This window comes from Belonocnema kinseyi, chromosome 10 (genome assembly GCF_010883055.1).
Source record: "Belonocnema kinseyi isolate 2016_QV_RU_SX_M_011 chromosome 10, B_treatae_v1, whole genome shotgun sequence".
Taxonomy (NCBI): Eukaryota; Metazoa; Arthropoda; class Insecta; order Hymenoptera; family Cynipidae; genus Belonocnema; species Belonocnema kinseyi.
The window spans coordinates 19,816,449-19,841,443 of NC_046666.1; the positions used below are offsets into that span (position 1 = coordinate 19,816,449).

At 30.1% G+C, this 24,995-nt stretch overlaps 1 protein-coding gene across 1 annotated transcript in view; it reads right to left on the minus strand.

The window, feature by feature from the left end:
- Positions 1-666: 666 nt before the first annotated feature.
- LOC117181782 (semaphorin-2A) overlaps positions 667-24,995 on the minus strand; it is a 466,531-nt gene continuing 442,202 nt past the window's right edge. Inside the window, exons 7-11 of the mRNA XM_033374751.1 lie at positions 9,043-9,273; positions 8,537-8,950; positions 8,010-8,286; positions 7,473-7,920; positions 667-3,507 (exon numbers count right to left, since the gene is read on the minus strand). Coding sequence (XP_033230642.1) covers positions 3,433-3,507; positions 7,473-7,920; positions 8,010-8,286; positions 8,537-8,950; positions 9,043-9,273 — 1,445 coding nt within the window. The 3' untranslated portion in view covers positions 667-3,432. The remainder of the gene's footprint in view (positions 3,508-7,472; positions 7,921-8,009; positions 8,287-8,536; positions 8,951-9,042; positions 9,274-24,995) is intronic.

Genomic DNA, 24,995 nt, shown 5'->3' on the forward strand with positions numbered 1-24,995 from the left:
TTTTTTATTTAAAAAACTATAATTAATTCAAGGCAATTAAAACTAAAATCAGTCGCAATTTAGAGTATAAAAAAGGTAAACTAATGCGCAGCTTGAAACGAATATTCAGTTTCGGCGATCGATAGTGTCAGAGATAGACTTTCCGCTGCGCCAACCGCTCAGGAAATAACATACAGTATTTAGTAATCTTATAAATTATAGGTCTAACAACATTAGGGTTCATCTTAGATTGCTTTCTGTAATCACGCCGACTTCCAGAAAACTCGACATTCAACTACGAAGGACATGGATCGAAATTTTTTTTCATTTACAGCCTATCTCTAAAACTTATATGATAATCGTGTCGTACGCATCTGAATGTTGAGCATCAAGCCAAAGATTCTGTGTTTCTTATTTTATTATAATCTAGAAGACGGATTTGTTTACCTGATTTTTTCAAGTGCTCAGATTCCTTGGATTTATATCTCTAAATGTCAAGATCTAGAAAAAATTTCTAGAACAAACTTCATAGAAAAAACATTCTAGAAAAAAGTTTCTAGAAAAAAGTTTCTAGAAAAAAGTTTCTAGAAGAAAGTTTCCAGAAAAAAGTTTCTAGAATGAAGTTTCTAGGAAAAAGTTTCTAGAAGGAAATTTCTAGAAAAAAGTTCTGAAAAAAGTCTCTAGAAAAAAGTTTCTAGAAATAAGTTTCTAGAAGAAAGTTTCCAGAAAAAAATCTCTAGAAAGAAGTTTATAGAAAAAAGTTTCTAGAAGGAAATTTCTAGAAAAAAAATTCTAGAAAAAATTTCTAGAAAAAAGTTTCTAGAAATAAGTTTCTAGAAATAAGTTTCACGAAAAAGTTTCTATAAATAAGTTTCTAGAAATAAGTTTCTAGAAAAAAGTGTCTAGAAATAAGTTTCTAGAAAAAAGTTTCTAGAATATAAGTTTCTAGAAAAAAGTTTCTGGAACAAACTTCCTAGAAAAATTCAGTTTTCCAAATCCGTCATCTTTGCAATTACAGGTTTCTCAAGCCCACTTTACTCTTACGTATTCTTTTAGAGTTTACGTGAATGTATGTATACGAGATTTATGTTGTTCTCACTGCTCTAATTTAATTAAATTCTCTGACATTGAGTATTTCCAAGTACTTTTAAATGCTGATAAATGTTAATGTTCCTATTTTCAGTCAATGCTTTGTTCAGTCGATAATGAAATGTCGCAGAAATCCGTTTGAAAACTACACGACGGCTCTTTTGCTGCTGGCCCTGTCACTCTGCTAAAGATCCTTAAATAAAAGTCGATTCTTACCTTATTTCATAATACTATTCAATACTTGTTGAAGCTCGTAATAAGTACATACTCAAGGATTAGTTTTATCAATTATTGTTTAAACTTATCCTCTAAACGTCCACTCTCACACTCTTTCTTTCACTCTTTCGCTAAAAGTCTCGCACCGTAAAGTACAAAATTAAATTGTCTTATATCGAATCGAACGCTTTGTACAGAACTTAAAAATTACATGGTTCCTAGAATATAGACATTGTATATGTACCCTCGATCGCCCGAGAAAAGCGCTCTGCGCGGGCTAAAGTTCTACCGAGCGCCGAAAAATCAAAGTGCCTCGGACTGCTAGTCATTTATAATTATTTACAAACTAAGGGCAAGAATCACTGTCGATCCGTGAAACTCAAATACATTTAGAAAGGTGTCATGACCTCCCTACATTATTCTCAGGATGTATTTATAGTGTGAGGAGCCCTTGGACGCGTTATTAAAGATTTTTATATATAATTGATATAATTACTGTCAAGGAGCGATCGGATTCCAACCAGGAATCAAAGAGCGCCCGAATTCTGTTCAGAATCCAAAGAGCACTCGGATTCCGAGCAGGAAGTAAAGAGCGCCTGGATTACTTTCAGAAATCGAGGAGCGGTCGGATTCCGTTCCGAAATCGAAGAGCCCTCAGATTCCAAACAGGATTGAAAGAGCGCCTGGATTCCGATCAAGGAAATCCACGCGCATTACGATTTCTGTCGGGAAATAAAAGCGCGCTCGAAGTTCAATAAGGATATAAAAGCTCATGCACGTTTTCCAGTAATTAAAACTTCTGAATATTAAATGCTAGAGATGTGGCTCTCTTCAAATAGTTTCTATATCATCAAGCCAATCACAGTTCGTGCCCGGAAGTGTGGACTTTAGTTTGGGATTAGTATCCATCTTCATTAACGCGTCCAAGGTCCCATGAAGCTTCGCCGAGGTCCCGAAGAGGACAGCGGGGGAAGGCTTATGACCTGACGAAAATGTACGGGATGCTCGCAGATTCATTCCGGCAAGAGTTGCGGAATAATCGCGTGCAGTTTGCCCAGTAATTTTGCGAGATGCGACCATCTCAGCTGAGCTCATCAAGAACTAATAAGCAAACACGAATCTCTAGGCTAATATTAGAGTTAGCTACGTGTAGACGTGAATCCGTGATCCGGTATATACAATGTGAAAAGAGGGCTTAATTCTCGAGGGCTATCTTCTGTAATTTCTTCGATTAAAACGAGTTCATTTAGCACCTTGAAGTTTACGTAATTATTTAATAAAGTTCTAGAAGCTGACTCTAGAACGATAACTGAAGAGTAGGAAGCGCGACTGAAATTAAAGTATGTAACACTCAGCCCGCGAGTTTCGATTATGCTAATTAATCGTATTAGGAATTGCTCAAAAGAAAACGCGCATTTTCACGAACGGGAAATATAATCTCATATGTAACCTCTGTGATGCGAAGTGTCCGAGACACGTTCGATTCGGTGCTCGACTAATTGCTAAGTAACCACGAAAGTCCCTTTCCTCGTAAGAAATACTAACTCTTAATCCTAGATTTTTAATAATTATACGAGTCTTTCCCGGGGAAATCACGCAATCTTGATTGTTTTCTGCCTTGTATCTCTCCGAGAGAGGGCTCCGGCAGGACATCATCCATAATCAGTTAAGTCCGCTTATCTCGAATCAAAATGCGCGATCGAATTTCGACGGCCTCGAACTTCAAAGTTCGATGTCTTTGCTGCCTTCTGCCCTTAAGAACACTTACTTTGGCATCCACTGGTGCTCGCGCGTCGTTGCCGAGGCGAAGTCTTAAAGTTTCGCAGACTCCTAGATATTTACAAGAAGCGAATACAAAAACATTCAAAGTCGAGAACAAAAGAATAAGAGCCTTGAACGCGAGGAAAGAAACGAGCACCGTGGCACTTGGCTCCAAGTGATCATTCGTTTATTTCTTATTGACTAATTTTAATTTAATTAGCGAATATCCGGTCGTAAGAGACGATGATAAACGTAGCTGCACGTAGTCAGCAAGAGCTCCAAACCAGGAGCCCAAGACAGACTTTGACCATGATTCGCCGGTAGGATGCTTATACGGATTATCGAGTCGTCATCTCGAATTGACAACGGATCTAGAGCGCGATTTCATCACACTAGAGGCGTTCCATACACTTCGTTCGTATGGAGATTTTGGTTACTGTCGTTTTGTCTCGATGCGCATTGCTGAAACAGAAGCGAAAAACAAATCCAATTATGCAAAAAGTTGCGACTTTTTCAGGTTTTCTAGGGCGACTTTTGCAAAAAATTGTGGGCAAAATTTAGAAATTTGAAACCTTGTATCAAAATGGGGAAATTTTTTTTGGAAAACGCAATAAATTTGTTGATTTCTGTGAACCTCAAAATTTAAAAGATTAACATTTCCTTATCAAATGGGACAAATTCTTATGAAATTGAGTAAATTAGTTGATTTCTAAGAGGCTCAGAAGTAGTGGGTTTTCTGGGATCTGAGCACAAACTTGAGCTCAAAATTGAAAAATACCACATTTTTTTATCGAAATAGACAAGTTTTTTTAAAAGCAATGAATTAGCTGATTTTTATGAAACTCCAAAACAGGCTGTTTTCCAGTTTCTAATAGGAAATTTGAGCTCCAAATTTACAAATTTGACTTTTTTTATTAAAAGAAGAAAATTCTTATGGAATTGAGTAAATTAGTAGATTTCAACGAGACTCAGAAGTAGAGGGTTTTCTGGGATTTGAGCATAAACTTGAGCTCAAAATTTAAAAATACGACATTTTTTATACGAATAAACCAGATTTTTGAAAAGCCATAAATTAGCTGATTTCTAAGAATCTCAAAACTAGGATTCCTCCAGTTTCTGATAGGAAACTTGACTTTAAAATTTACAAATTTGACCATTTTTTATCAAATGGAACAAGTTCTTATGAGTAAATTAGCAGATTTCTAAGACACTCAGAAGTAGAGGGTTTTCGGGGGTTTGAGCAGAATTATGAGCTCAAAATGAAAAAATTCGACATAATTTATACAAACAAACAAGTTTTTTAAAAATAAATAAATTAGCTGATTTCTGAAAAAAACTAAAAACTGAGGGTTTTTCCTGTTTCTAATCGGAAATGTGAGTTCAAAATTGATGAATTTGACCATTTTTTTATCAAATGAATCAAATTCTTATGCAATTGCGTAAGTTAGCAAATTTGTACGAAATTCGAAAATAGCGTTTTTCCCGGTTTTTGAGCACAACCTTGCGCTCAAAACTGCGAAATATAAAATTTTTTCTCCAAATAGACAAGTTTTTAGAAAAGCAATAAATTTATAGATTTCTGCCACACTCAGAAGTAAAGGATCTTCTAGGGTTTGAACACAAATTCGAGCTCAAAATTTAGGCATTCGAAATTATTTATCCAAATAGCCAAGTTTTTTATAAAGCAATAAATTAGCTGATTTTTATAAATGTCAAGACTAGGGTGCTTTCCAGTTTCAGATCGGAAATAGCTCAAAATTGAGAAATACGAAGTTTTTTCTACAAATAGACAAGTTTTGAGAACTGCAATAAATTCCCTGATTTCTAAGAATCTAAAAACTAGGCGGTTTCCCGTTTCGGATAGGAAAGTTGACATAAAAATTTACCAATCTGACAATTTTTTATCAAATGGAACAAATTTGTATGAAATTGAGTAAATTAGCATATTTCTACGAGATTTAGAAGTAGTGGGTTTTCTGTGCTTTGAACACAAACTTGAGCTCAAAATACAAAATTTGAAATTTTTTATCCAAATAGAAAATTTTTTTGAAAAGCAATAAATCAGCTGATTTCTAAAAATCTCAAAACTAGGGGGGGGGGGGGGGGTCCAGATTCTGATCAGAAATTTAAGTTCAAAATTTAAAAATTTGAAATTTTTTTCTCTATGGACTAAATTTAAGTAAAATGCTGTAAATTATCAGGTTTCAGCGGCACTTGACTAGGAGATTTTGCAGGTTTCTGACTATAAACTTCAGGTCAAAAAATAAAAATACAAACATTTTTATCCAAATGGCGCAAATTTGTGAAAAATTAAAAATACGTTCGGTATTTAGTGCAAATATATGTTTTAATATGCAAAACATTAGCTGGTTTTTGGATTTCCTGTCCTAAATCTGAGTTTAAAAAAATCAAAAATTCAAAAATGGTTGTATCCAAATGATTAGAATTTCTCGACAAGTAAAAATACTAACGGATTCTAATTAGAACCAAAACTAGAGGTTTTCTGAGTTTATGACGGCAAATTTTGAGATCAAGGTTTAAAAAATTCAACATTTTTGATCTGAGTGATCCAAATTGTTTAAAAATGTTTTAAAATATCTGATTTCAATGAATCTCAGTTTTTTCGGATTTGCAATAACAAATTTAAGATCAGAATTAAAAAAATGGAAATTTTTTATCCAAATGAACTAAATTTTTGGAAAATTCAATAAATTAGCAAACGTTTACGGACCTCAAATCTAGAGAATATAGAAATATTTTTTTTTTAAATTGAGGTTGAAATTAACAAATTTGAAATTTTTGTTTTACACTATCCACTTTATTCGAAAATTAAAAAACGGCCCTAATTTAATGAGAAACCAATAACTGTGAAGGTTTTTCGGTTTCTGACCAAAAATTGAAGGACAAAGAATAAAAATTCGAAATTTTTCATATAAATAGCTTAGATTTTTAGAAAATTCAATAAATTTGCAGTTTTAAAAATTTTTCCAAAATATGAGTCATTTGAATCAAAAAATTTGTAATTTTTTTAATTGGATCTAAAGTCTGGGATTAGAAATGCATATTCAAATGCTCAATAGTTTACAAGCATGAAATGTTATTTTTATTTTAAATAGTTTAGAAATGATTAAAATTCTTAAAAATTGTATTACAAAATCTTGAAACATGTACATTTTTTTTACATTTTTTCAAATTTTAAATTATTTCAGAAAACTTTTTTGGAACTTCTTAATATCTCTTAAAATGATTCGAATTTTTCCTAATATTTTTCTCAAGAATTTCTTAAAAATCTTACTAAGCTAAAAAAATCTCTAAAATCTTCCACATTCATTTTTGACCATTTTCTAAATATTAAAAAAAAAATTTTAATTTTCCTATGAAAGTTTTTTTATTCTTCTGAATACCTTCGAAATTCTTAAAAAGCTTTTAAATTTTTTATTTCAAAATCTGCCAAAATATATATTTAGTTTTAATTATTTCTAAAAATAATAATAGTTCTTCAATATTTATTATACATCAAAATCTAACAATTCTACTTAGAAATTAAATTTTTTTTAAACGAAAAATTAAAATTGAACGTTCAAAGTTTAGTTTTTTTTAGTTTTAAATATTTAATTTATAATTACTGATTTTAAAAGAACAGTCCGAAATTTTTAAATAATAAATAATTTATCTTTTTCAAAATTACAAAAAATTCAAATTGATTAAAAAGTGGAATATTTTAGACGAAAACAATATTTGAAATGTTAGAAGTCTTGAATTATGCATATTTTATTGTCATGTTATATACAAATTTTAAATACGTGATAAAGTTTTAATCGGGCATATCGTTTTTTTATAACTGATAAAACTTTCCAATTTGAAACAGTTTAATGTTTAACCTTAAAATCTGAAAATTCTAAAATTGTGAACTGATTCTGAATCATCTTGTGAAATCCACATTCTTCACTTTTTAAATATTGCAGTAAAATTCGAATTTAAAACTTAAAATTTTTAATTTAATAAAAAATTAATTTCCATTCACAGTTAAATGAGTAAAAATGTTGTTAAGAAAAAAATCTTTGATTCTGAACACTTCTACCTTTTAATTTTATTATTCCTTAAAGTGCATTTTAAAATTCTTTAAATTAAAATGAAAGCCTAAAAATTCAAAATTTTGAAAGTACAATATTTTCAAGTTACGCATTGTAAACTGAATGATAACGCATTAATTGAAATATATAATAATTAAATTAATTCAGAGGAAGAGCAGGAGGAGGAGGTGGAGAAAGAGGAAGATAAGGAGGAGGAAGAGGAGGAGGAGAGCAGAAGGAGTAGGAGAAAGAGGAAGAAGAGGAATATGAGGAGGAGATGGTGGTGGAGGAGGAGGAGGAGGAGGAGGAATAAAAAGAGACTTAAATATAAAAAAATAAGTTTATGACACTCACCGCTTGTTTCCGCTCCCAACTCTTCATGGCCGATTTATACTTCTCGAACTCATGGCACCAGTCCGAGTAAATCTTCTGATAGTCATTGGACTTGGCAGGCGCCGAGCATCTATGAGCGTCGACTGTGATATTGTACGAGCAGAGAAGAGCCCCACCAAGCCAACAGTCGTATCTACCCGCATCCTGCTCGTTCACACCAACAATCACCAGACCCTTTTCGGAAGTTTCGATGAATTTCTCCCCACCTGAACCGTATTTGTAGGTGATCTGGTACCTTCCCTTCTCTTTGCTGTAGTGATACCACCTGACCTCTTGGTTAGCGAGAACCTCCGGCATCTTCACGAAACATCCTAGGTGCACCGACTGACCCCAGGTCACAACCAGTTTTCGTTTGCCGACACTGCTGTCGCAAACGTCGGCTGTACTGTTTGATACGTCTTGAAGAAGTCTGTAACACGCAAAATGGATTCTAACTCTTTTTCTTCTGCCTCCCTTCCCCTTGATTACCTTCTTCACCGGGAAAAATTTGAAACATACCCAGGAGCGTAAGGTTTGCACATGTTGGTGTCCTTATCCCATCCGCAGTAAGGGTCGTGGACACACCGGAGACAATTGTCGTAGCGACGAGAACACATGACCAAATCGATCTGCTTTATGCGGTGATCAGAAGCCACGTATAAGGCTTTGTGTTCCTTTGATATCTCCATCGCCTGAATTGGTTCCCCGGGAGTCACGTCAAAGACATCCAACAAAATCGACTGCGATTCCCCATTGCTGTCCACCCACTGTACTACTTTGTGAACCCGTCCGTCACCTTTAAGAAGACAATCAGAAATTATAAATCATAAGACGCGGAAAACCAATCTCCAAGATTTTCTTCCAATCTCCAGAATTGATACGTTTGGTAAGGCTTTACCAGGCCTCAGACTCATTTAAGAAATTCTAAACAAATGTTATTTAAATCATATAAAATATGGAGAGGAGCAAATAGAGTTCAAGAAAGAGTAAGTGTGCATCCGAGGCCTGCTTTTCAAACATCAGAATAAAAGATTAATAGGACTCACTGGAGCCAGCGTAGTAGACAGTGTAGTCCAAATCCATCCCGACGAAATCGATGCGAAGTTTATCCACCACGAGTCGAGTGAGCATGACGTCTCTCTTATAGAAGACGGGCTTCTCATTCTCGTGGGATATCGCAGAGTCCATGAGCGGATGTGACCTAATGAAGTTGAGGACCGTATCCGGAAGTGTCTCTGTGTCATTGACGCATTGTCCAGGTCGTGGCTCAGGAACCTTGTTTGACAAAACCGGAAGCCAGGCGCTGCTACTGGTTGCTTGCTCCTTGAACTTACCACGGAAGGCATCTTGGATGGCATCAATGTGGAATGAACAGATGGCAGAGCCCATCAAACCGTTCGTCGAGGTCGTAAATGTACCATAAAAGTGCGTATCATCGCCCGGTACCTTGTAGATACTCTCTGTTCAGAGAAATCACGACAATTTTTTGAAAATAAATCTCTTGATTGCAGAATCGTGGGGATAAACTTATAATTCAGGTAGGAATACTTACGAATTTCGTTGAAGTAGAAGGGGAACTCGCCAGGAATTGAGCAATTCAACCTAGCTTTTAGGTAGGTAGCCCAATTCTGCGCGAGAATATTTTTCCCTCCTGTATCTTTTTTGCATAGCCTAGCTACACGCGAATAGACACTTTTCCCGCAGTTGATGTACTCGACGGCCGTTTCCCGGAAGAAAAAGAACACATGTTGGCCTATGTCGAAGGAACCAACGAAATCGGGTTCTGAAAAAATAAAGAAAAAATTTTTCTTCGATTCTTGTCAAATAGCTACAGGTGCGTAAACATTTCGTAAAGTTCAAGCGATTAAAAGCTTTAATTTCTGTGTTTTTTGTTTCTTCTCCTTTTAAAGTCGATTTTTCATTCGGATTTGTTTCGTGTACGTAATATCATGAAATGGGTAAAAATTTGTAGTGGTCCTAGCTGGGCATCAATCAGGTGGTCCTAAGTCGGCACTCTTCTTTTGTTATTAGTTTTTTAGGACTACTCTCCCCTACCATTTTAGTAATTACCACTATAAATGGCTAAAAAGAAAAAAAGTTGCTTAAATTTTTTTTTGCAACCTTTCGAAATTTCTTCGCAAAAAATACATTAAACGCTTTTCATGAAGAATCATATCCATCAAAACAATTTGATTTTAATTTTGAAAGTCATTACAAAGAAGAGAAAATAATGAGGGTGATTTTACGAAGAGTTATTTTGCTTCTATTTTCGGAAGTTACAGATAATTATTTCTTGTATGTTAATCATCATCAAACTTTATTGGATTCCTTTACGAGCGAACTGTTTCCGAGTCGCAAACACCCATTTCACCAAAATTGAACATTATCTCTGCACATTATCATGCCACTATTATAGCAGCATCGTCAAAATGTAGATAATTATGCCTATATTATGTGAATACTTGCCATAAATAGCAGGCAGCGAAAAAACGTTCGCTGCTCGAAATAAAATTTCAATCATCAAACTCATAACATTTTAAACGAGTTGAGAAATTGGTCTAAATTGCAATCAAAATGACGGGAATAACGAATTTCTAAGTATTCTATTTCTAGAATGAAATCAAATTTGATTGGCAGAAGAATATGTTAACCCAATTCACTGCCAGAAAAATTTCCAGAAAAAAAATCCAGTCAAAAAAGTGTATTGTCAGAAACTAAAAAGTATGCAATCGAAAATTTACTGCATTTTCTAAGCAGAATTTTCAGTTTTCTGACTTAATGTTTTAAAACTATTAAAATGAACTCTTTTTCTCAATTTTATACTTAAATGCAATCTGAATTAATAGAACCAAATAAGAAAATCTAAATATTTTTTTTTTGAAAGTTCATTATTTTCGTTTAAAAATTCCACTGGTATTAATTTTTTGGGTAAAAAGTTATCTTTTCTGGTTAACAATTTGATTATTTGATTCAAAATTGAATCATTTTGTTTTGTTGATATATCGTTTTCTGCTTGGGAATTGAAAAACTTGATTGCATTTTTTTCTCCGTTGACCAAAATTTTTTTTTAATTCATATCTTATTAAAATTAATTGAATTTAATCTGTTTCAATAAAAAATTAACGCTTTATTTAAAAATTTAACTTTCTTGTAGAAAATGCATACTTTTGGTTTAAATATTTAAGGCTCTGTTAGAAAACTGAACTATCTGGTTGAAAAATTATGTATTTTGTTCAAGATTTGTCTTGTTTAGTAGAAATTCAATTTATTTTGGTGCGAAATGCAAAATATGTTATTTAAAATTATTCTGCTTTAGCTGAGGATTCAATTATTTGGTCTAAAATTAGTTTTACTGGTTGAATGATGAACTAATTTTTCAAACCGAAAATGTAACCATTAAGTTAAAAATTAAAATAAATGGTTGAAATTTTATATTTTCAAATAAAAAATTGAAATATTTGGTTAAAAATTCGTCTTTTGGATTAAGAAATTTCATCCTCAGTACAAAATTAAGGTGTATTTTAGAAAATCGATTTTTTTTATTGAAATATATATGATATATATATAAACATAAAAATTAATTAAATAAAATTTCAAATAACTTCGCATCCACTCTTTAAACAATTTATTTGGAATATTATGAAATTAGTAGAAAATTAATCTCTTTTGGTCAAAAATTAATCGTCTTATTGGAAAATTGAACTATTTGGTCAAAATTTAGATTTTTTATTGAAAATTTAACTGATTGGTTGAAAATTGATATTTTTAAATTAAAAATTAAAGTGGTAGAAAATGTGTTTTTTGTCTTAAAAAATTCAATCCTTAAAAAAAATAGGACGTATTTTATATAATCTATATTTTTTATTGAAAATTAATTCTCTTGAATGAAAATTCAACGGAATTCCACTTTTAGCTAAAAATTGATCTTTTTAGTTTAAAAATTGCACGTTTTATTTAAAAAATTTTAGAAACGAAAAAATATATAAACTGAGAACTAATCAAATCAAAATTCAAGAAACTTCGCACCCACTCTTCAAACAATTTAGTTAGAAATTTATGAAATTTGTTAAAAATTCATTACATCTGGTAAAAAAATTAAATCTTCTTGTTTGAAAATTCAACTATTTGGTTAAAATTTCTGTTTTTTATTGAAAATTAAACTAATTGGATGAAGGTTGATATTTTTAAATAAAAAATTCGATTGTTTCGTAGAAAATTCTTCATTTATTGAGAAAATTCTAATATTTGGTACGAAATTAAAGTGTATTTTAGAAAATCGATTTTTTTATTGAAAATTAATACTCTTATATGAAAATTCCACAATTTCAGTTTTGGACAAAAATTGATCTTTTACAGATAACAAATTGCACTGTTGAGTCAAAAAATTAGGAAAAAAATATATATAAAGTAAAAATTAATGAAATCAAATTTCGGATGACGTCGCATCCACTTTTCAAACTATTTAGTTAAAAATATATGTAATTTGTTAAAAATTAATCTTATTTGATTAAAAATTAATGTCCTTGTGTGAGTATTCAACTATTTCGTTAAAAACTGATCTATTTTGCTAAAAATTGAATGATTGGTTAAAAATTAATATTTTAAAATAAAAAATTCCAATATTTTGTAGAAAATTTGTCTTTTCTCTTAAAAATTCTAATATCTAGTACAAAATTAAAGAGTATTTAAAAAAATCGATGTCTTTTTAAAAATTGTTTCTCTTAAATGCAAATAATACAAATACGCTTATGGGTAAAAATAGATCTCTTTTAGTTTAAAAATTGCACTATTTAGTTTAAAATTCTTAGAAACGAAAACAATATAAACTAAAAATTCATAAAATAAAATTTCTAACAGTGTGGAATAAACTTTTAAACAATTTAGTTTGAAATTTATATAATTTGTTAAAAATTAATATTTTTTAGTAAAAAATTAATCTTGGTTGAAAATTCAACTATTTTGGTTAAAAATTTATGTAATTTCTTAAATATTCCTTTTTCTGATTGAAAATTAATCTTCTTGGTTAAAATATCAACTATTAAATTTTTTATTAGGATTTTTTTTTAAATAGTAGCAAAATAGTGTCATCTCTCATAAAAAGCGTCAAATAGTGTCAATTCTACATTAATTAACAAATTAATTTGTCGTAAACTATTAGTCGCACGGGATTTTAGTAGGCGTAATTCAAAAGTGATTCTCATGCCCTATAAATCGTATCTTTTGACATTTTACGCATCACGTAACCGGAAGCGAAAATCCAATCAAACGTATTTTTTTTAAACTTTAAATGGACAACTATAAAATGAAGCTCAGCGGCGGGAATGGAAAATACTGACTCATTCGTGATGGGCGACGCTAGTTTGATGGTCGTGCGGTCGACGGCGACTGTATTGTGGCCGTGCGGTAGTCACAAAAATCAAAATAATTCGCAAACTTAAAGACTTCTGGTGTCCCTCTTTCCCCGTTTTCCCCTTTTAACCGCATTTTACGGAAATTAGCTGAATCAGAATTTACCTTCTGTATTTTGAAAGAATATAATCAGAATCTCAATTGAAGGGAATGAATGGGATATGAAAAGGGCAATTACGCAGATGACGGCAGTCTGAGAAAGTTCTGACACTTTGTTGACTCGGAATAAACAACCGAGAAGATATACTTATTCTCGTATGTTTACAGAGTACTTTCTCCCTTTTTCACCATTTCACTCCATAAACACGCGGATGGCTGTTAAGCGCGAACGACTTTTGTAGTTTTCATTTAGCACTAGTCGGGGCTTCAGGGGCTTAACGCAAGTTTAATGAGCATCCACTTGTCCTTTTACGATCTGTGGTCGTAAACCGCTTAATGTTTCGCCCACTATACATCCATTCAAGCTTTAATAATTTAAAATTTCTCTGTACCAACAAAGTGTATTCTCCAATTTCAGAATTTCAAATGTAGAAATCCATCAGTGGATTCTCCGGCACACAATGGGGAAAAAGTACCATTTTTGGTTCAAAATACGATTCCGGCTGAACATGTGAACCGATTTTGATGTGTTTTTTTAGACGGATAAAATTTAAAAGAAATTCGCCGAACCTGATTTTTAATTTAGTTTTTCAATTTTTTTTTATAAATAAATAAATATTACGAGAAAAATGTCGATTTGTTTTGATGTTCCTGGTGCTCGTCAATAATAGAAAAATGGTTGTAATCACCAATGTGTCATAGCTTTACCTTATATAAAGATATTCCATCATGATACAGTAAACAAAAAAATGTTTTATCGACAAATTATTTGTTGAAAATGTGTTTTTTATAATTTTCGATAATTTAACGCTTTTCTGAGTTATGTTGCAAGAAATTTGAATGGAAACAATTTTAAATTTTAAAACATTTTTCTTAAGGTTATAATTGTTTACATTATAAACAGATTTAATAAAGAAATGCATTATTCAGGAATTTTTCGTCAGAAAAATTTGTTTTTTTCTATGCCAATTTTAAAAAATTCAGAACCGCAGGAAAATTCATAATTTTTAAATAAATTTTTTGATTTTTTTAACAAATTTAATACGAAAATGCATTATTTGGGCACTTGCCTAAGGAAAAACTCGTTTTTTTAAATGTCTTTTAATTAGAAACTTTACGATAATTTCAGTAAAATTCATAATTAATTGATTGATTTTAAGTTTTTGTTAAACAAATTTAATTTAAAAATGCATTATTCGGGAATTTGTCGACGTAAAAACTCGTTTTTTTTCAAAGTCCTTTTTCTTTCAAAGACTTTTCATATGTTATAGAATTTATTTACAACAAATATGAAATATATTTTTCAATCATTTCTTGTATTCAAATCTTCTTGCGTTGGCTAACTGAAAGTACTCAATGAAAAATAAAGAACTTTTTTTCTAAAATTAAAAGGACTGACTTTAAAAACAAAAGTTTTTACGTCGACAATTGCTCGAATAATGCATTTTTTAATTAAATTTGTTTAACAAAAACATAAAATAATTCAACTAATTATGAATGTTACTGAAATTATCGTTCAGTTCCCAATTAAAATGACTGACATGAGAAGAAAAAAGTGTTTCCGTCGGCAAATGCCCGAATAATGCATTTGTTCATTAAATTTGTTTAAAAAATCATAAAATTTATGAATTAATTATGAATGTTGCTGAAATTAACATGAAGTTCTGAATTAAAAGGACTCAAGTCAAAAAAAAAAAAAAAAATTTCGTCAACAGATGCCCGTATAATGCATTTGTTTATTAAATTTCTTTTACAAAATTGATCTAATAGTGATGAATATTGCTAAAACTATCCTAAAGTTACCAATTAAAAGGACTAGAATTGAAAAAAACGAATTTTTCCGTCGATAAGTGCTCGAATTATGCATTTGTTTATCAAATTTGTTTAACAAAAACATAAAATTAATCAACTAATTATTAATGTTACTGAAATTATCAAAAGTTCCCAATTAAAAGGAGTGACATGGAAAAAACGAGGTTTTCCGTCGATAAATGCCCTAATAATTCATTTGTTTATTAAATTTGTGAAACAAATCATTAAATTTATGAAATAATTATTCATGTTGCTGAAATTATTCTGAGATTCTTAATTTAAAAAAAAATGACTTCGAATAAAACGAATTTTTTGACGACAAAGGCCTGAGTAATGCATTTGTTTATTCTTTTTTTTTATAATATTAACAAGAATAGTTTTTAGAGAAAATTTGTTTATTAAAATATTGTTTGCATTACATTTCTTGCAATATAACTTTAAAAAACGTCAAATTATTGAAAACTATAGACAACACATTTTCAAACAATAATTAGTTTATAACAAATGTTTTGTTTATTGTATCATGATAAAATATCTTCATTTAATGTATATCTATGAAGCGTCTAAAAAATGCATTTTTAACAAATCAGTAATATTTTCAACCAAAATGATGATTTCTTAAATAAAATTATGATTTCAATCAAAATATTTGACTTTTGAACAGAGTACATGAATTTTAAATCAAATATTTGAATTTTTCACGAGAAACAAAGATTTATTAGCAAATAGTCTATTAAAAAAAAATTTTAACCGAAAAATTAAGTTGGGAAATTCTGAGTAAAAAAATAATAATTTTCAAACAAAAATAAATTCATTTTTAAAAAAGTCAGAAAAATTTGCAACCACTGTAAGAAACTTTTAAACAAAACTATGATTTTTTAACTAAAATTTTCAACCAAAAAATGGAATAACCAAACTCCAATTAAAACAAATCATTTTCAACATAAAAAAATGAATCTGTAACAAAACAGTAAAATTTTCGACCAAACTGATGATTTTTCACATAAAATTATGAATTTTTAACCAAAATATTTGACTTTTCAACCAAATATTTAAATTTTTCACCAGGGCAGAACACTTATTACCAAATAGTACAGTTTTCAACTAAAATAGATAAATTTTCAAACAAAAAATGAAATAGTTAATTTTTCAATTGAAAACAATAATTTTCCAACTAAAAAATGAATTTATAGCAAAAGGGTAGAATTTTCAACCAAAGTAATGATTTTTCAAATAAAATTATGATTGTTTAAACAATATACTTTCAGATTTTTTAACAAGACACATGAATTTTCAACCAAATAGTTCCATTATCCACCAAAAAAAGAATATGTTACACCAAACAGTCAAACTTTCACCTGAAAAAATATAAATTCTAAAAAAAATGGTATAGTTAAATAATTTTCAAAACAAAAGAAACTAATTTTTAACAAAACTGCAAAAATTTCAACCAAAGTGATGAAATCTACAATAAAATTATGAATTGTCCACTAAGGTGTTTGAATATTGAAAAAAATATATTAATTTCTAAAAAATGTATTAATTTTTGAGCAAACAAGTTCTGAAAATTTCAATTTAAAAAATTAAGTCTTTACTGAAAAAAATTATTTTTCAGCAAATAGTTAAATTTGCAATCAGCGTGATAGATTTTCAACTTAAAATATGAATCTTTAACATGTATAGTTTAATTTTAAAACAAGAAGATGAATTATCAAAAATGATATTAATATACTACCAAAAAGAGCAAATTTTAAAAAATACAAGAATTTTGCATTAAACATATAAATTTTGTAATAAAAAAGATGAATTTTTAACCAAATAGTTGGAATTCAAACTAACAAGGATGAAAGTTAAACCAAAAATGGAATAGTTAATTTTTCATTTAAACAAAATTAATTTTGAAGCAAAAAAAGAATTATGAATCAGACTGGTGGAATATTCAAATGAATTAGTTAAATTTGTTCATAAAAAAATTAATTTTCAACTTAAAAAAAAAGAACTTTAAACAGAATAGTTGAATTTTCAAACAAAAAAGATTAAATCGTGACGAGAAATGCAGCAGAAGATAATTCAACCAAAAAAAAATTTACTTTTAACTCAAAAATACCTACATTGAGACAAAAAAATACTAATTTTCAAGGAAAATTACATTTTAACAAAGAAAGATTTTTCAGTAAAATAAGGAAAAATTTCAGCTAATCTGCTAAATTTTCAAGCAAAAAAAATTTCAACCAAATAGTTTAATTTTTAACTAAAAAAGATAAATTTTTTTTAGGAATTTAATTCCAGCCAACAAATGAAAACATATAGATATTAAATTTTGTATTAAAATCTAAAATTTTTTATTGTACAATTAAAAAAATACACATGTTTTTTCATTTATAAAATTAACGTTATACTGCTAGATTAAAACATTTTGTTGAATTTTTTTAGATCAAAAATTAACTTTTTCACTGAAACCTCGATACTTTGCTTGAAAATTCAATAGTTTGGTTAAATTTATTTCCTCCCTTTACTGAAAAATTTTTCTTAGTTTACATTTTTTTATCCAAATGTTATTTATTTCTTTTTTTTTTCTTACAATTTTTATTTTACAAAAAATTTTACTACTTTGTTGAAAATGTTTGTCTTCACTTCAATATTAATTTCCAAAGTGAAAACTGAACTAATCTAGTTTAATATTTAATTATTTTAGTTGAAAAATGATCTCTTTGGTTAAAAATCAGACTTTTTAACTGTAAATTTAATTAATCAATTCTTAATTAAAAATCTTTTTTTAAATTAAGAATTCATGTTATTTATGAAAAAAATTTCTTCCTTATTAGGAAATAGATTTTTGTTGCAAACTCATTTTTTTTGTTTAAAAATTCAACTATTCCAGTTGAAGAATCATCATTTTAGTTTAAAATTGGACTATATCGTCAACAATTATTTTGTGTGTGTTGAAAACTAATTTTCATAACAGAAAATTTAATAGTTTTTTTTATATTAGTTAGAAACTTTCTTAAAATTTGTTCCTCCAGATTTGAGTAAGGACCCCTGTACTCAAAAAACCTTGAGGCCAATAAAAAAATCTGCTAATCAATTTTAATACGCAAGTCAATTAAATCAGACATTTTTTTTTAAACCAGTAAAGATGTCACTGTAGAGGTTGTTCTAATTCATTCTTAATGGAGCCTAAATCGTCATTTCTCTTGTAAAGGTTTTATTTGTTTTTTAAGAGTAATAGAATTAGAGTAAATGGAAATTGGAGAGCGTTTGCTCTTCGATAAAGAATGAGTTTTCATCAACCTAATGTTTCCTTTATTTCTATGGTGGTACTCTGATTCGAACCTCAAGACATTTGCTCCCCTTTTGCAATTATAAGATTACTTTGATTGACTGATGCTTTCAACCTTCAGCTTGTAATTCAATTTTCTTCCTTCATTTCCGCCAGAAGTCATTTGCTAAATTGAGACTATTCCAAGCTTTTCCCATCCAAGAAAAGACAGAATTAGTTCATCTATTCCTAATTTCTTTCAATCTTCATTTCATAAATTATGTTTATAATTATTTGTCAAAATTTCTTAAACAAAAAAAATTTCTTGGATAAAAAAAATGTTTTATTGGACGTGTTGAGAAATATATTTCTCTACTTGAAGGCTCGGAAAGCAGAATCGAATGAGCGTCCGAGCAGTATCCGGGAGTGGGGATAACGCGCAGAAAACGCGACGAAAGAGAGGACGGTCTTTCGTCGCGTTTTCTGCGCGTCATCCCCACTCCAGGCTACTGCTCGAGCACTCGTTCGGTTCTGCTTTCCAAACCTTCAATTCAAGTTATCTTCTACTTTTTTCACATTCACAATAAATATAGAGAAATTTAAGAGAAACAAGAAGAATTCATAAAAATTCAAGGGGAATTAAAAAAATTCGAATGAATTGAAAATAATTTTAAAATAAGATTAAACCATTCTTGAATGCAGTAACTTTGAAATGAGCTTATAAAAATTCAAGGGACTTCAAAAGAATTTGATGAAATGCCCAAGAATTCAAGGTGAGGTTTTAAAAACTTCAGGATCAATAAATACAAACTTTTTAAAATCCATTGAATTAAGTAGATTGAGACGAATTAGAGTGAATTAAAAAATGTAAGAGAATGTCAAAGAATTGACAAGAATTCAAGGTCAATTAATAAAAATGCAGATAAAATTCCAAAAAATATTGACAGTTGGATGTGAAATTTTATTAGCTTTAATTTTTTAAATAAAGTTAAAATCAGATGATAATTTTTTTCTGAAAATCAATCTGTCCACGGAGGTTTTTTTTGCCCCGCTCAATTGTGGCCGTTTTCATGAAAGACCAAAATACCCGGTTTTTTCCAGGTTCACAATTATTTTTCACGGTGAATGAAATTTAAGAAATCGTGTTTTACATTTTTTTCAAATTTTTAATTAATTCTGCATTTTTTCAGAATTTCTAAACATGTTTTAAATTTATTCGATTTTTTCCTAAAATTTTTCCCACAAATTGTTTTAAAACCCTGCGAAATTAAAAAAATGTCCTTAAAATCCTCCAAATTCATTTTTAATAATTAAGTAAATGTCTATAAATCTTTTTAAATATTGACTTATAATTAATTTATCGAAATAAAAGATCATTAAAATTTTTTCGAAACAATGCTTTTTATTCTTCTGAAGCCTTTTAAAACTCTTAAAAAGCTTCTCAATTTTTTCTTCTAGATTGGTCAAAATCTATATTTGGTTTTCAATCAGGCCGTGTGTTATTTGCACCGAAATTTTAGTACAAATAACAGGATCTTGTAGGCACACGTAAAAGCTTCATTTAAATTATTTGCAATAATTTAAAATTTTTCATTGATTTTTTCAAAACTCCTAAATATTTGTCTAACTTACTCTAATTATTTTTGAGAATAACAGGTGTTCAATTGTTACTTATAAATCAAAATTCAATCATTTTCCTTACAAATTAATTTTTTTTAATAGAGCAATTAAAATTGTCACGTTCAACATTTTTTTTAGTTTTGAATATTTAATTTATAATAACTAATTTTTAATGAAAAGTCAGATATTTCTAAATATTAATTAATTGTTCTTTTTTTAATTGAAAAGTTTCAAATTGTATGGTTTAAAAATGTAATATTTTTAATTTTTAACATTAGAATGTACAAATTTCAAAACTGTGAACTGATCCCGAATCGTCTTATAAAATCAAATGGTACTTACTTTTTAAATCTTCAAGTAAATTTTAATTTTTAAGAATCATTAATTCATTCATTTCACATTTTACCAATTAAAAATGTTTTTTTTTACTTTAAATATCTTCGATTTTAAACGCTCCTAACTTGCAATTCTTTTAAGTACAGTAAAACCTGGATTTAATGTAAATTTTTGGACTAAGCGTGACATGAAATCCAGAGTCTCGGAACTATTTTGTCTCTCTTCTGTTTTTTTCTCGTTTTTCTCTCTGTTTAGTGACGCTTGAGTGAGCACCGTATATCCCCCGAAGCACCTCTCACCATCCCCACCACGCGACGTCAATTCTTGGAAGCATTAAATTGAGGATCACTAAATCCAGGTTTAACTGTATTTAAAACTGAACTTTAAAATTCTGTAAATTAGAATGTACGCTTCAAAATTTAAAATCTCAAATGAAAAATTTTTTAAGTAAAAGATTTTCTAACTACGCATGAATGATATAATTGAAAAATATTACAATTTAACTAATTACAGCCCTCACAGTCCCTATGGGATAGGATGAACTCATAAGATTTCAAAAAAATTCAAGTCAGATTCAAAAGAATTAAAATGAATTGAATATTTATTTTTAATCCAGAGATTTCACTGGCATACGTAAACTGGAAATAAGTTTACGAGAATTTGAGGTAAACGTGGAAAGAATGTTATGAATTTCATAAAAATTCAAGGTAAATTAAAAAAAAATTAAAGAATTATTAACAATTTAATAATATGAAAATATTCATTGAATTTAGTAAGTTTGAAATAAGTGTAGAAAAATTGAAGAGAATTTAAAAGAATATGATGAAATACGAAAGAATGTAAAGTAAATTTCAAAGACTTAAGAATGAATTAAACAAAAAACTTTTAAAATTAATTGAATTGAATAAAATTTAGAAGAATTCAACAGAACTTAGGATAAATTGGTAAGAATTCTGGGCAAATTCCAAATCAATATACAAAATATTTGAAAATCTCTTTAAATCTTTGAAACCCTACAAAACCCCGAACTTCTTCTAATATATCCTTTAAAATCCATTATTATATTGATATTGCCAGAAATGCCGAAAAATTTATTAAAAACGCTTGTGAACTTTAAAAATCCCTTAAAATCATTAAAATCCTTAGAAAATCTTATAAATCGCCTTACAATCTTTAAAAATGTCTTAAAACCTCATATGTCTATTGATATTCTTCCATTTCTTCCGAAATCCTAGAAAATTCTTTCAAACAAAAAACAAACTTTTCTAAATTCCTTTTAAATTATTAAAACCCTTAAAAATCCGTCGATATTGTTTAAAGGTCTTGAAAATTCCTAAAAATGTTTTAAAATACCCTAAAGTATTTCAAATCTTTTGAAATCCTAATAAATTACTAAAATCCATAAAAAAATTTCTTCGTAATCATTTAAAATACAGTAAAATATTTGAAATCCTAACAAATCTTTTAAAATTCGTTAAAAGGTAAAATATTTAGAGTTCTTCGATATTTTTCTAAGGCCCTTGTAACTTTTTTAAGCTCTTCAAAACGCCTGAGAATCTTTTACAATGCCTGAAAGTGATTCAAATCCTTTTAAATCCCATTGAATTACTGAAATCAATGAAAATTTTCTTGTAAACTTTTTAAATAACCAAAATTATTTGAAATCCTTTAAACTCCTTTGGAATGTTTTGAATATCTTGAAAATGCCCAGGAAATTTGAGAATAAAATACGTTAAACGATTTAAAATCCTTTAAAGTAAATTTAGAGAAGTTCAAGTGAATTAAAAAAATGAAAGTAAATTCATAAGATTCAAGAGAATTCACAATAATTTAGGATAAATCAATATGAATTCACGGTGAATTGCAAATCTCTTCAAACCTTTAAAACCCAAAAAAAAACCTTACTTCTAATAAATAAATTCTTTAAAATCCACAAAAATATAATATTCCGTAAAATTCTATATTTTCGGAAATCATGGGATATGTAATAAAATACATTAAGAGCTTTAAATTTTCTTAAATCTATTGAAATCCTCGGATATTTTATTATGTTGTAAAATAGTTCCATATATTCAGAAATTCTAGCAAATTTTTTACCCTAAAATATTTGAAAAGCTCTAAAACCACTTCAAATTGATTAAATTAATGTAAAATTGCTTATAATCTATTAAAATTCCATAAGACTCATGAAATTAAAAGTTCATGAAAATGCTTCAGATTTATTAAAAATACCCTACAATCTTAAAAATTCCTTAAAATTATTAAAATCTATTAAATATTTCTTGGAAACATTAAAAATACCCGGAAATATTTCAAAAGAATTCAAAGCGATTCAGAATTAGGTATACACCAAACTCTCGCTTTTTTTCCAATGTCGGAAGTGGCCTTCCAATAGCTTTAGACTGATTTCGGGGGATCGAAACGTAAATAGTGAGGGCCGCCTGACTCATTTAAAATTGGAATATATATCTATATATACAGGGTGTCCAGGAACTAAGTGCCCGGACTTATATGGCTGTATAATCAAACAAACAATAAGCCGAAACTTCCTTTGGCAAAAATTTATTGAAGCTTTAGTTTTTTAGTTATGAAATGATTCATCTGGACCAATCAGGACTGCCGCATACGTGCGTGAGAGGGATACCAACGGTGTGTTAGTGACCGCTGCCTCTTCACTCCTCGACTGCGGTCACTAACGCACCGTTGTTATCCCTCTCATACACGTATGCGGCGGTCCTGATTGGTCCAGATAAATCATTTCATAACTCGAAAACTAAAGCTTCAATAAATTTTTGCCAAAGGAAGTTTCGGTTTATTTTTTGTTTGTTTGTTTATACAGGCATATAAGTTCCCGGTCAAAAAATAAATTCCCTGTCATTTCGCGACCTCATAAAATTCCCAGTCATTTCCCGGTTATCCACGTTCTATCAGAGTCCATCAACGTTGCATTACCTGCAACAATTCTTATACCCAGTTCTTCCAAGCTGTGAAATAATAGCGAAATAGACTAAACTCTCGCTTCCAGTCACTCTGTTTTTAGCCTTCTTGGAACTGCTGGCTCACGCAGTTTCTCAGGGGAGCAGGGCGAGCGCGGTTGCGACATATAGATAGATACATATTTCAATTGGAAACGAGACAGACGGTACTCACTATTTACGTTTTGATCCCCCCGCAATCAGTCCAAGGACATTTTAAGGCAACCCCCGACACTAGACTTAAAGCGAGAGTTTGGTGTAAGTGCCTTATTTCTTTCTTCCCGGAAGAATCTGGCACGCGACTCGTTGCGAAACGTATCGTGTGTGCCTTGAGCCGTGAAAGTGGATGGTCTTCTCGTCAGCCAGTTATTCAGAGCTTGTTAACCCTGTCTCTCTTTTCCTCTCTTGTTTTCTCTCCCTACCCTTGACTCCTCGCCCTGAATCACATCAGTCTTCATTGTAGGTACTTTCCTCTGAACGAGGCCCGACACGTGAACCCATCCTTCTCTCGACTGGTCTCGCACATTTAATCAACGCCTTCGCTAATAGACAAACTCGATGCAGAGAATGGCTCTTGATGGTAACGCGAAAGGGCGTCGCGTCGGGAGCTAGGCGAGGGAATACCAACTTCAAATTAAACGACGAAACAAATGGCTAATCATGCATCCCAAGCGTCGCTGGAAGGGTGCTCTTCGCATATACTAAGGACGAATAAGGAATGAGGAACGTAAATTCAGGGAATCGCATATACTGGATTCAATTAATGAGATAACCGCCACTAACATCAGGGCCTTCCCTTCAGGAGTCAAATGCTCTTCGGAGCGCTCTCTCTCTCTCTCTCTCTTTCTCTCTCTGGGGGTGAAACTTCATTTTTCATTACATTAAGCCGCTCGCGCTGTGGCGAGAGGAACATTTATTCTCTTTAGAGAGCAATCTAACTTCGAGACTGATGGAGCACTCTTTCAAAAAATTAATCCAAATCAAGTTTGCATTTCTGTCTCGGAAATAAATCTGATTCCGCGGCCTCGGAATCATTTGAATAAATTCAAAATACAATCAAACCTACACTGCTGAAACATTTTTGAAATTCTACAACACTGATACAATACAAGCGTAAGGTAAAATTGAAAACATGGTATTGGAATGACGAAATGGAATTTAAGGAAATTGTTCGAATTTAAAGAATTCATCAAATTCTAGGAATTCTCGAAATTAACTTTATTCACGGAATTCATAACATTGAAGGAATTCGTGGAATTCGCCGAATTCATGGAAATAAACAAATTCACGATGTATAAAATTCGGGGATTTCACGGAATTAAAGGAATTCAAGAAATTTACGAGATTAATGAAATGCATGGAATGCGCGAAATTCACATAATTCACGAAATTCGCGGAATATATGGAATTTACGAAATTTATTGAATTCACGAGATTCGCGAAATTCATGGAATTAAAGGAATTCACGGAAATTATAGAATTCATTGAATTCGCGGGATTGAAGGGTTTAATAGAATTCTATTAATTCCCTGTAATCACGAAATTCACTGGACTTGCGGAATTCACAGGATTCAACGGATTTATGGAATTCGCGAAATTCTCAAAATTCATGGAATTCATAGAGTTTATTGAATTCATAGAATTTCGCAGTGGAATTTACGGAATGAACGAAATTCACGGAATTCATGAAATAAAAGAAATTCACGGAATTCGCTGAATTTATGTAATTCACGAAATTCGTGAAATTCGAAGAATTCGCGGAATTGATTATGATCACGGAGTTCAATGAATTTACACTATTCGCAGAATTTTCGAAATTCATGGAATTGTTCTAATTTAAGGTATTCATGGGATTCGACGAATTCACTGAAATCATGGAATTTACTGAATTTATCGTATTTGCGAAATTCCCACCATTTATTTAAATGTATGTAATTTATGGAATTAAAGGAATTCACGAAATTTATGGAATTCACGAAATTCTCTAATTTTATG